Source organism: Poecilia reticulata, linkage group LG2 (genome assembly GCF_000633615.1).
Source record: "Poecilia reticulata strain Guanapo linkage group LG2, Guppy_female_1.0+MT, whole genome shotgun sequence".
In the NCBI taxonomy this organism is placed as follows: Eukaryota; Metazoa; Chordata; class Actinopteri; order Cyprinodontiformes; family Poeciliidae; genus Poecilia; species Poecilia reticulata.
Window position 1 is genome coordinate 39047376 of NC_024332.1, and position 14009 is coordinate 39061384.

Genomic DNA, 14009 nt, shown 5'->3' on the forward strand with positions numbered 1-14009 from the left:
ACTTTAAAAAAATGACACATGCATTAATATCAGTTTGGGAACTTTTTAGAGTATTGAACTGTGGCACTCGTGGCTTTCCATAAATATTGTTATTTCTTTGTGTTTTAAGTTCTTGTTTGATTAGGTTTAAGCTCCAAATGACATAGCATAAGTGGACTGAACCTTCCTTTAGCAGCTGAGGGTCCACAGCTGCATCTTCATTTAATTTATAGCCTCTCACCTCTTCAGTTCATTTGCAGCCGGTGAATACATGCCATGTACTAACATCAATCCTGAGTGAGTTACAAAACAGCACAGCCATTAACATTTAACAGCCTCCAAACGTTGCCTATTGGACGTTTTCTATTTATTACTTCCACTAGCAAAGATACACAACAGGTCCCTGGCAGAAACTGCTGTGGTAGCACCATTAGAGCAGAGGACATAGAGATGAGAGAGGACTAACTGCAGAAGTTACACCTGCAGCTTTGAGACGTGTTTCTGTATATCAAAGTGATGGAGACTTCCTGATGCAGAACAAAGGACGAACCAAGGCTGCTTATTGACCTCTCTCTATTTTAAACTCTATTAACAGAAGTTTTGTTGATGGCTAAACCATTTTGTGTTTGGGATGGGGGTGTCATTCCTTGATGCAAAGACAAATAAAATGTCATGTTTTATGTAGCTTAAATTTAACGTGTATATAATTCCTCCAACAAATTCTTGACCATTATTTGATTATTAGAAGATCTGGGGAACACTGACTCAGTAGTCCATCTATCTGGAGATAAAAAAAAAAAAAAAAAAAAAAAAAGTTTGGAAAAATTCAAGTGAGACATTCAAAGTGGCAGCATCATACTTAGGGTTTGTTTCACTGACTTTTGAATTCCCATAAAGCACTTTGAATAGAGTTTTGCATGGATGGTGCTATTCAAATAAACTTGCCAGGGGACATTTAATCAAATATTATGGGCGTGGAAGTTTGAGTTTAAGCCTATATGAATAATTTCCACTGTGTGAGATTGGAAGAAGAATCTATAGTAAATTTTAACTGGAGCACCTGATTTTAATACACTGGAACTATTTGTATGATCAAAAAAGAATGGTTTAATCAAATATTTTAAAGCCCCAAATGAATGATTTTCATGTTCATGATGGGTGTTTTCCACATTTTCCTTCAGTATTGAATAGTAAAAATATTTATGGTTTTTGGCAGTTCATGTATCATTCGCTCAGTGTTTCAGCAGTTGCATTAATAATATAATGATAAGCAATCTAAATAAATTATTCCCAGCATACACAAATATTGTAAACACATCCTACACTGTGTATTGATAAAAAGCTAATCTTCCTCCCCAACTTCTGAGTTAATTAAAAATCATTAGCTAGATCATAATTCATGCATACTTCTAACTTTAAAACTTTATCACAGAAGATAAAAAGGGAGCAAAAAAAAAAAAAAAGTCTTACATGCACAATGCTCCCTCTCCCCTGGGGTTCATTAGTAGCAATGCAATTCAGTGACCCAGAAACTAAACCGAGCTCAAATGAATTAGCAGATCTACACATGCAGGCAGTTCAGCTGCTAATTACAAAATCGAACTCCTCCTCTCAGGGAGGGATTCCCTCCTTTGAAGATGAACCCAACAGTGAAAAGCCAGGATGTTTTGTAAATACAGCTCCAGCATTTGAAACGGCGCCAGTGACTGGAATGTCTGGTTAACTTTTCAACACTTGCTAAATAGAAGTGTTGTAGTTTTCATTATTGCAATAGATTCTTGATTAAATCTGAGATGACTGATTCTGCATAATATGTACATTTTTTGAAAAAAATATGGGTTGTAGAACGCAGTAATCAAATTTAGATGAAAAATATAAAACATTTTGTCTGGAATAAAAAAAAAAAATTCATACTTACTTGCCTCAATTTTGAAGCTGAAGCAGAGAGTTAAAGCATATTGGCAGTTTATTGCAATATCAGCACATGTAACGCACTGATTAAACAAAAGATCCAGGTGAGTAAATATGAGGTTTTGTGGACTTTGCAACAGCCTGTAATTTGTAAGGGGAAAAAAATTATCTTACTGAATAAAACAAATCTCTCTTGTAAATAAGATTTTGGATCTTAATGAAGCAACCTGTATAAATAAAGGTAAAAAAAACAAAAAACAAATGAAGATATGTTATAGATTCTATGTAACTACGTATAGTTAGTAACAGCGTCAACTGTATTTGCAAAGGAATTTGACTACAGATTATTTAAAACATAATTTCTAAGATGTATCACCTTAATTAGTTTTCCCACTAATGGCTAGACCAGTGAGAGCCCGATTATGTACTCCCTATCTAAAAGTTAGATGGAAATTTAGTATGGTTATTAACCCATCTCAGTAACCCCAAAACTACATTAAGATTTGTAGCTTAAACAAGATAAAGTGTGGGAAAGGTCAATTGGTATGAATACTTTTTGTAATCCAGGTTCTCGTTGAATTACAAAAATACAGCAACTCAGTCGTGTTGAACAATAAATCTACATTTTAATGTATAAAAGGAACACGAAGGACATCATCTAAACAAATTAGTGCTTCAGTGTTTTTTTGTTGTTGCAGAAATAGTTTTTTTTATTAATATTAAGTCTGTAAATAAAGGCATTTTGACATAGTTCATTTTTTTTAACTTCAACTGTACTTTCTTCAAAGCTGCATACAAGCTGTACTAACTTTAGAAAGTATTAGAACAGCAGTAGAAGGGGTTACGACATCATGCTAAACAGTTTTTGTAACATAAGTAAGTTACTAAAACATATTGGATTCTTTGATGTTTCGCTGCTTTATGCGCTTTATTATTGGGGCGCTATCCCTTTAAGAAAGTGACAGCAACAAGCGGCGGAGTAACTGGTCAGGAACTGGTCAGGAACGGACGGGGCTGTGGAGGAATCCCAAAACTTTTCCAACTCAGTAAAGTTCTCTTTCTTCGCTGGTTCAACTCACTCGCAGCTCGTCACTGGACGGGTTAATAACCTCCGCGCTCCCTTGTCGTATCTGTGGACGATAAAGTAGATGCGAACGGCTGAGTCGAAACGAGAGGAAATCTTCTGGAATGATGCCCGAGCGACTGCATCCCTCCCTCCTCCAAAGTTCAGCTAAGGTGGCTAACGTTAGCTAGCACAGGAGCTGCTTGCTGAGCGCGATGCGAAACTTTTTTTATTCACCAAAACGATTCGGAGTAAGCTCAGTTGTTGTAGAAAAAGACGCGTGAGTATAAAAAAAAATGGTCTAAATGTGAAACCTTTCATCGTCAGCTTGCTATGATAGCCGGGGCCAGGGTGTAGTATCAGGCTAATCAGCTAGCTTCTTTTTTTTAATTTTTTTTATCAGAACCTGGTAAAGTGGCAAAGAGGAATAATAACGCGACACACCACTCTTTTATGAGGTCCGATCATGAAAGGATCGCAGCACGTATACGTTTCATTAAACTTAGTTTATGCTTTGACCTAACAGCAGCAGCATCTGGAAAACTTGAGGAGAGATGAGGGAGGAGATGTCCACCGAGATGACCACTGCATGGTGATTAAAACTGCAGTTATGTGCTGACTGCTGCCTGTTAAATCACTGACATTTCACTTTGGAAACTTTTTAAAGAAGTTGCTCTGAGTTCTGTGGATTTATCTGTGCAGCTACGCAAAAGCAGCCCAGTGCCACTCCTGTTTTTCTGCCAACAATTTTTTAGTTTTTCTGTGCCTATAATCACAACCCTAAACCTGTCTGTGGTGCACTTTGCAATTTGGATCCTACCTCCTTTTCGTCTGTTACACTATCTCGGATAAAGCTGAGTGTTTCAGGATGAAGGTGACAGTAACTTTTGGACAGACAGGCGTAGTTGTGCCCTGCAAGGATGGATGGACTGTTAGGGAGCTTATCCAGCAAGCCACCCAGAGATACAGGAAACTACTGGAGCAGGTAATTAATAGTACTTTTACTATTATATGATCTCCATTTCTGACAAATGTGATTCTTTGACTTGGGCCGGTATGAGATCACAATTGTATGATAGTATTGAGTATAAGTACTATGGTTTCCTCATGACTGTATTACTACACAATAGAGATGTGCCGATCAGGTTTTTTCGTACCGATATCGATCACCCATGAGGGCCGATCACCGATACCGATCACCGATACCGATCACATAATTATTATTATTATTATTTTTTAAATCATAAACACTACCATTTACATTATGTGGAAAAAGGAACCATAAATTCACCTTAATTTAGACAAAAACTTGTTTTTAATAACTTTTTCCAAGAAGAAAACAAACAGGCATTGTGCAAATTGTACTATCGGTAATACTATCTTTAGCAGACTGAAAACATATGAAGGCTCTGAAGAGGCTAAATAATGCAAAGAGCCAAAATAAAACCTCTTTTTTGGCAAAACATTGCCAAAAAAATTCAAGTATAAAACGTAACAGTCAAAGGCAAATACAGGATCAATTACAATAAACAATCCAGAGTTACTGAATGAAAACTTCCTGATAGCATGGCGGCTAGCTGATTACTGCTAGTTCTGATTGGCTGTTTCTGACTGAGCGGAGTAATTATGCAGAGCAGGGAGGAGATTGATTATTTTTTTAGAGATTATCTGTCTCATGTTAGGACAGCGAAAGTTTTAATACGTATGTAAAATGTATTTTTTAAGTTAGATGCTGCAGCTTTAAACAGAGGTTTGGTGTGAGAGTCACTACCAGGTGGAGCAGAAGCGGCGCTCCGTCTGTGAAATATTACTACCTGTAGCGTGTAGCAGCGGTTCGACAGCGAGAWCAGAACCACATCGCAGCTCGAAGACTTAAWTAATTTTGCGGGTTATTTGTTTAGCTTTCTGACCGTCATGCTTATCCGGGTGAGTGTTTGTAGCTGTGCGCTGCTTTACCTGTTATCTGATCCTCCATGTCTTTTTTACTGCAGTGAGCCTGGATGTAGCCAAACTCCGTCAAGTATGSCATTTTGACCTGCTTCAATTTTCCRCCGCAACACGCAAACGTCCCCATTCACTCAGTGCGTTATAGTTCCACATCGCTTAGGATTTGTTGCTGTGCGTTTGCGCAGTGTGAAGGAAAGAGGAGACCAGCTGCACAGGCAGGCTGCGAAATGAGAAGCAGGTGATCGGTTTGTTCGTGATCGGCGATCACCGATCATACACGTTTTCACGGAAATCGGCCGATTATGATTGGTGGCCGATGGATCCACACACCTCTACTACACAACATTTTAAAGCTGTAGTATAAATTTAATATGTTTTAAAAACATATTAATAGTGGCTGACACTCTTTTCATTTCTGAAACTTGACTGTCCAACCAGAACTATTTCCAAATCGTGAACTTATGAATACACATTTTATTCAGTTGAATAGAGTGTTTGTATCTTGAAAATTTGTAGGTATTTGTAGGTGATGCGATTATTTATAATGAAAAAAAAACGTGAATGGAAAAAGTTTGCACTCACATTCAAAACAAGCACAACATTAAAAAATAACTGAACCTTTTTAACTACTTAGCAAAAGCATTATATGGTAGCATGTTAACAAAACAGTAAAATCAAAACAAGAACACTAAACAAAGTTTGTATGGGACACCTTTCAAACAGTTCAGGCTTATGTGTGTATTTCTGAACACTCCCTTTTAATGGTGCCAGAAACAAATTTCTCTCCTGCTTGTACATGTTATAGCCTGCATGTCAAAAGCAGTAAACATTCAGCATAGGCAAAGCAAAACCACGGTTGTGAATTTTGTTGTCAGTGTGTGTTAATGCTGTAAAGGATTGTTTTGTATGATAGTTGTTCAGTTAGTTATCAGTCTCTTAAAAAAATCCCACTGCGGTAGACATCCACACCTGACACAGATTACTACGTACAGATTGCTAAAGCAAACAAAATGTGAAGTCTAGTTAAAAAAGAGAGAAGGGAAAAGAAAATATTGACACTGCAATTTTTTTGCGATATCACCATCGTGAATTTTTTAATAACATTCCAGCTGACTGTCAGTGTGCAGCAGCAGGTAAAAAGTAGGAAATCTTGTATTACTCTATTCAATAGAGTTAGAGGAAACTCAACTTATTAAATTTTAGTCGTAGAGTTAGGAAGACGGAAGAGTTTATGAGTTTTAAAATGATATGTTCTCAAATTGTTGGTATGCGTCTTCGGTGTTTAAAAGGCAGCAGCTGTGTTAGCAACTTTGCCAAGGGTACCAGATGGATCAGTGTGTTTGTGAAAATGAACAAAACCATGAACAATTTTTGCTTTTTCTTTCTGATGGTCAGACTTTTCAGCCTTCAGCTAGACAGATTATTCATTACTTTATTATTTTGTAATAATATGCAAAAATTTATATGAAGAATGACAGAAGAAAACTAAGATCAGTTTTTATGAAAAAGTACTTTCATAACATAAGAAAATCATCCAAAAGCTCTTTCATTTTTATATCATTAAAGAACCATAAGATTTTCAGAGCCCTAAGTCTTGGGAAATTAGACAAAGCCACGGAGGTCCGGTTCTCCATAACTGCTGTATAAAAAATTAAAAGCGTATCTGATATGAATCGGGATGGCCCAGACAGGAGCAGACACGAGTCATTTCCAATTTAGTTGTGAGTGTAAAATGCAAATGACTCCGTCTTGTGATTCCTTTATGACTGCTGTTGATTCCCTGCACTGCTCTCAGGGCAGGAACCCCGTGACCTCCATCAGACAACCAAATCATCTCAGTGACTTGCTTCATATTGGGTCCATTATTCAAAAAGCACAGCAGCCTTATGGATAGATAGGCTCAGTTTTGATTGAAGGAGAGATGTGTCGAAGCAGTGTGTGTATGTGGGAAACTTTGGCTGGAGAGATGCCCTCATTTTCCTCTTTTTTTGTGCTCTCTGCACCTTTTTTGCCTTTTAATCTGCTATCCATATACCACCCTCTCAGCCCACACAGCTCTCATTTATCATTCTTATCTTTCACACCAGTACATCTCTTCTCCACCTTCCACAGTGCCGTGCACACGCAGCTAAAAGCTTTGTTTCCCCTTCAGGTAAACTGTGCTTCCTCTTTGTGCACTTCCCCTTTAATGAAATGACTCAGTTCCATATAGAAATAGGAAGGCTTTCTTTTTTACATCTGCAAACCAACTAGTTTTGCAAACCGATAACAAATGGAAGGAGATTTGTGTAGCTCATATTTGCTTTCTATAAGCTCACAAAGTGTTAACGATTAGTCATTATTGATTACTGAACCTGTCACGGCATTAAACATCCTGTGACAAGAGCTTTTTTGTAGTGTACAGTGTGTGTGCCCTTCAAACTTTGCAAGGGAGGGTGCTAATGAAAACATGTTGTACATTTTCATTAGCACGTACACCACGTGCTAATGAAAACATGGTGTACTTGGTTGTACTTTTACATCGTATAATTAGTAGTCAAGTCAAGTTTATTTGTATAACACATTTTTACCAAAACAGTGTTTTCAGAGTCAAAATGATCAAGCAAATATACTTCAAATATGTTGATCTATGTTCCAGTTACTCAGTAGAGGCAACTCTAAATAGGTGGGGTTTTAGCCTTGACTTATAGGAACTGAGAGTTTCGGTTATTTTGCAGTTTTCCAGAAGTTCTTTCCAGATTTGTGGTGCATAGAAGGTGATGCTGCTTCTCCATGTTCGGTTCTGGTTCTGGGGACACAGAATAAACTGAAACCAGATAACCAGAGTGGTTTGAAAGATAGACACAATAACAGCAGGTCTTTAATGTATTGTGGTGCTAACCCATTAAGTAACTTATAAACTAACAACTGTATTTTACAGGGTACCAGTGTAGGGACTTTAAAATTGAGATGATGTGCTCCATCTTCTTAGTTTTAGTGAGAAAGCAAGCAGCAGGGCTTTGGATCGGCTGCAACTATCTGATTGAAGTTTTAGCATATCTGTAAAGACATTGCTGCAGTAGTCAATGCAACTAAAGATGAGTTTATCTAGATCTTGGTGGGACATTAGTCATTTCAGCCTAAAAATGTTCCTCAGGTGATAGAAGGCCGACTTCGTGACTATTTATGTGGCTCTGGAAGTTCAGGTCTGAGTCCATCATTCCGCCACTCTAGCTAATGTACATACTGGTGTGAACGAGGATCCATATGGTAGTTAAAAGTCCTAAATTTGATATTTAAATGTTGCTTTTCAAAAAGTCTTTACTTTATATTTTCCTTATGATGTTATCATTTACATTTATTAACAAATAAGTTATACTTTTTTTTCATTCATTTGTGCATGTTATTGGTTTATGGCTTTCAAGTATTTGCAGGAATACTTTGAATACTGGAGGCCCATTGTAAGTGAAGCAACTAACTAATGTTTTATTATGAAGGTTTAAAAAGTTCTTCCTACTAAAACCTGCAGAGTGTAGCAAATTAGTTACAAATCTACCTGTTAACTTTGTAAATTTCAAATGAAACACAGAGGACACTGTTTTGTTATCTCTAAATTAGTTTAAATGAAACTGAAAAACAAACGGGCACACACTGTGTTGTGCTGGACTTTGTCGGATTTGACTTAATTAAGCACATTTTAGATCTTAATGTTCACTGAGAGACAAGGTGAAAGCTGCATGTGTTTTCTGTACCCCTCTGTTCCATTGATCAAATCTTTAAACACATTGTTTTCCACGTGTGTCAAAGAAATTATTTGGCCCGGATTTGCACCGTGAGTGAATTTGAGCTTGCTGTTCTCTTTGTTCTTTTCTCCATCTTCCCTCCTTCCATTGTAAGTCTCTCAGTTAATCCTCTTCCTGCAAGTCCTAACATTATTATGCTTTTCCTCCTCATATTTTTGATTAATTTTAAGATAAATATTCATATTTTTTGACATAAAGTTTTTCTCTGCCTCTCCTTTCACAACCTTTTGGCTATCGACTCCTACACGTCTTTCTCCTCCCTCTCTTGTTGGACTCCTTGGGAATTTAGTTTTTCTCAATTGCTTCATCACATCCGTCTTTACTATGTCTTTCTTTGTGTTTCGTCTCCATGTATTTTTCCCCATGTGCTCCCCACCCCCTTCCTGTTCATGTCACTCAGTCATTTTTCGGCAACGCTAATCGGTTGTAGCTGTATAATTATTGCTGTTAATGTGTTTCAGGATTAGAAAGCTGGGGTGTCTGTGTTGTAAAGCCGTCCAGTCTCCCTAATCTTCCTTCACAGTCCTCGCCAAATCACATTTTAAAATTCTCACTGAGGGAGCTTGCTTTCTGTCTGTCTTCCTCAGTCTTCCCTCCCCCCATATTCCTAATGCTACTTAGTGAGTTCAGTGTTGTATTAAAACCATTTTTATTATCTTGCACATTCTTGCATGTGCATCACTGTTAAATTGACACTCTTAGGCTCATTTATGAGCTCTTTTGTTAAGAGTTCTCAGAACGGTTAAAGAGAAGCCATTGCTTAACAGAGGAAAGCAAAAATGTAGTTAAGTGGTATGAAAAGTGCGTGGTTCCTTGAAAATGAGCTGTGAAATGAGTATAGGAGAACATTTATTTAGTTGCTATTTTGTTTTATTGAGCTTTTAGGAATGTCTTGGTCTTCAAACTCTAGGCTACACATCATGTATAATAATGTGAATAAATATATCAAGCACGCCTTGTGAATATTTGAAAGTTATTTTAAGAGTATAGAGACGTTAAAGTATTATAAATAAAAAAAGAAGAAGAAAATATTCAATGTTCAGTTTTATGTAATGAAAAAGGAAAATTTTTGGTGAGGCATAAATCTGGACACCTCCACTTTTATGTCCACTCAAAATTGCATCATTTGCATATAGGCATATCATATTACTTGCACATGATTAAAACATAATTACTCTGCATATAAAGGGGGTTTGTCCAGTTTAAACCTCAGACACTTAGCTTGGTGGAATCCTTCACCGCTAAAAGGGAGAATGAACACAATTGTATTCTCTAATCATATGATTGTAGCATCTTATGATTCTGGTTAGCAATGAAAAGAAGTCAGTAAAATTTAACGAGCCACACAGTGGTACAGAACATAACGGAATATTCAAAATAACTGTCAAAATGGCTGTCTAAGCAAGTTTACCTTTGATGACAAACTGCAAAATCCTAAAATAAGTCTTAGACATTTCTAATGGGACCCACAACAGGCTTTTGTCTAAATAGATCAATAACATTATTTAATATATTTCATCAATTCAGTAGTGATTAAAATAATATGGCATAATGGAAATTGTATTTTATTATTTTATTTGAAGAAGTGATTGCTGTTGCTCCTGAAAATTGTTACTGAAAATGGTCCACCAATCTGAAGGACAGTATTTCTCCAAATGTAGGCTTTTTCAGCTTACACTTGGTTTGATCTGGAAAATGTATTCATTTCATGAAAGTAATAATGTTGGATATCCCCAGTTTTGCTTCTCTTACTTGCACTTTAAATAATTGAAGATTTTTCATAACCCTAATGTTTCCAGCACAAATCTAAATAAATTTGAATTGCATGTCTTGGATTGGAATTATAAGATGCAGTCACAATAAAATAAACAATACATTGATTTTAGGTGCTTTTAAATCTTGTTTCACACTAAAGGGTGCACAACCTTAAACTAATATTTATGAAACTCCTTCAGTTTTACATGACTGGACCAACTTTTTGCACTGCTGCTGGTCGGCTAAATAAAATCGGGTGCATCCTTTTTGGCCGCATCACATTTGAAGTACTCATGATTCAATTAATTTTGATTTGAAAACTTCTCATCCGAAGTACAACAGCCCTGAGCATGATGCACTATATTTCACTGTGGGCTTGATGTTCTGTTGTTCTAGTGATTTTCTTGTGCCAAAAATACTTGTAGGTATTGGGGCTTTAAACTTATGTAGCTCTTTTTACAGAGGCTAAATTCACCAAACAACAACCAGAAAATACTGTGAGGGCCTAATACTGCAGTAATATGTTCATAGTAGTCTGTACACTCTTATAAGGCAACAATAGCATTCTTACATTTATCAGTCAACTCAGTTCAGCTTGACCTGTAATTATATGATTTATTTCCAAGAAACAGCTCGGGAACCAGAGCTATCAGACTTGATTTATGAATGCGGATTTGTTGTGGGAGAGTGTGTGTCTGTATTGAGAAAAATACTAATATTTTTCAAACAGTAATATTCAAAGAGGTCACTGTGGTGAAATCAATAAGTCTTTCAAATAGGTAGCTATCTTGCATAGCATAGAGAAGAAGAGGCGCCAGAAAGGGAGGAAGGAGAGAGAAGAAACAAGCGGAGGCTGTTTTCACGGGGAGTCACCAGGAAGTTATTACAATGTTGACGGACTTTCTTAATTGACTGACGAAACAGCAGAGTGTGTTCCTGGGGGTTTTCGAATGTGAACATACTGATTATTTTTGAATGTTACAGTTTTCCTAAGTTTCAATTAAAAAAAGGAAGTTCTGAAAATTTGTGAAAACAGTACCTACTGTGTCTAGTTCAGTTGTGATTAGGTGGGAAATGAAACCAGTCGATCGTTACTTTGTTGATCTGTTTATAACTTGAAGTATTACTGAATGTGGTTTGTTGTAAAAGACCACACTTCAGTAAAACTGTATGCAGCAACACTGGCTATTGTATTGACAGACAAAATAAACTTTGGGTAATTTATCAATAGGCTGATCTACTCGAAATCAATGTTTTTTAATAGGTATAACATAAGTACTTTTCCTACATTGTTTTTGTTTGATCACATTACAAACAAAAAATAAATACACTACATGTGTTGCACCTTCACACTTTTAATTTTAGAATTAGAGAACTCTTACTTAATTTATCTATAGAGGTATAGTACATGCATTCATACCGAAGTTTTACGTTTCAAACATCACAGATGAAGTTGGATAAAGAAAGTCACCTGCGATCAATATTCTAATTTTTTACAAGCCATGACAGAAAATTAACACTTTAATCTGCTATCTAGGACACTCCACACCAAATTAATGCAATAGTATCATGCCGAAGTTTAAGGACCAGTCTGTTTTTTTTTAGGAATCAGGCCACAGAGTTTAGGTTTTCGGTAAAATGGTGGCAGTGGAGTGAGAAATATCAGAAGCTCACTTGATGTTTTTGTTAAAATTAATTTTCTATACTTAAAATAAGACATAATTTTTGTTGAATAAATACCATTCAATATGCTACCAGGATTCCACCAGAATTACTAACCGAATGGTACTTGTTTGTTAACCAACACCAGCTAGTGGTCAGCAGTGTCAAGATGTTAACTCCAGACAGCCTAATTATTTTGTAATTTTTCAAAGAGGAAGTTGTTCTGTTTTGCCTTTAGTTTGCATGAAGTCAAATCTAAACTATTTGAAACACTTTTTATGTTGTTTAATTTTATAACAAGGTTACCTGGCACTTGTGTACCATAGTCCTGCACTATAGCGGAAAGAGGCTTACCTCCACTAATTTTAACATGCAACCAAACAATCCATCTGCTTTATCAGCTGACTCTGTTGCTTGGCAACATTCCGATATCCATATTGGTTTTATTGAGATGACGCATCCAATTGTCATCCATTTATTTCTTTATAATTATCTGTTGTGTGATAACTTTGATGAATGTACTTAAGAATTTCTTACGCCTGGCTGAAATCACACGCAAAAAATCTAAATATTACGATGAAAATTACCCTTGACAAAAACTGCTCATACTTGCATGTTTTTCAAACATCAAAACATACTTTGATCAGTATATTTTATTGATTTGTTGAATTGTAAGGAAAAACCTCAAAAAAACGGCATGACCAAAACCATGCAATTTAAAATGTGTGTACTTTATGTTTTGCCGTGGCTTTATTGTCCTTTAAAATGCTATGAAAATGGGTAAAGAATGAGTTACTAAACATCAAGAATCCTTTTAAAAACATCTTTTTGCCGAAAGAAGTTTGCTTGGAAGGCAGGTAAGCAATAATTCCACTAGGTTTGATAGCAATGAAGAAGACACCTGAAAGAACAAGCTCATAAAGTTGTAAAACATTCTGGCTCCTTTCAGGTCACAGGCAATTATATTTGAGAATGAGGGAGAGAAGGGGAGGAGACGCGTGCCCGATTTTCTTCAGAAATACCGCAGGAATGTGTTGAATTCCTCATTCTGTTCTGTGCTGTTGACTTAGGTAAAGAGCAGTGCTTTAATGTTCTCTTAAGTCAACCTACCACCAACCTTTCTGTACACGATGGGACGTGGTAGCTTGCAATCAGCCGTCACACTGAGCTTTCTGACTATGTAGGAAATCCGATTCATGGAGACAGTGTGGGCAAGCTGTTCAAAAAGACGAATTCTAAATGTAAAATTCCAAACTGTACTTTAAAGTACAAAATTTCTAACTTCTCAACTTTTAGCTCTGTGCCTTTCCTACTTTAACAAGAGGTCCGAAGGGGCGGCTGATGACCTAAAAACAGTTGCAGGTCACCAAAGGAATGAGGGTGTTGGTGTAATGCAAATAACTTCTGCCACAACATTTTTCACTGCTTCATGGAGATAAAACATGAAGCACTAACCCTCTAAAAGCGGGTTAGTGCCTGCAAAACTCAGCTTTAGTACACAGAAAAGTGAACTTTCCTTTTAACTTTATGTTGCTAGATGTTAGAGCTAATTAAGTTTTGTGGTTGATCAATATACAAAGAACAATAAACACATACAGTATTTGCCGTAGTGTTTAGTCTACCTGCAAAATAGATCAATTGGTTTGTATTATTAAAGCAACAAAGAAAAGTTACGCTCCTCTAAAGTTTTTTTCTCTCTTTGTATAAAGAACTATTGTCTAGACATTCAATATGTAATCATTGTTAAAAACCACACAGGTCGCACAGAATTGTTACAGAAAAGTGCACAACCTTCTCTTGTCACTTCTTCTTTTGGAGAATAAAAATAATTTTATGTTTAGCATGTCTTTTTGTCAAAGGATAGTCAAGAGGAATATGTAGATTTTGTAAGCACCGTTTGATGTTGATGC

The 14009-nt window shown here is 36.4% G+C and overlaps 1 protein-coding gene across 3 annotated transcripts in view; it reads left to right on the forward strand.

Moving 5' to 3' along the window:
• The first annotated feature begins 2861 nt into the window (after window positions 1-2861).
• LOC103460460 (partitioning defective 3 homolog B-like) overlaps window positions 2862-14009 on the forward strand; it is a 213444-nt gene continuing 202296 nt past the window's right edge. For all 3 annotated transcript variants that reach the window (XM_008402636.2, XM_008402652.2, XM_008402642.2), the window contains exon 1: window positions 2862-3938. In XM_008402636.2, the coding sequence (XP_008400858.1) occupies window positions 3822-3938 (117 nt within the window). In that variant the 5' untranslated portion in view covers window positions 2862-3821. The remainder of the gene's footprint in view (window positions 3939-14009) is intronic.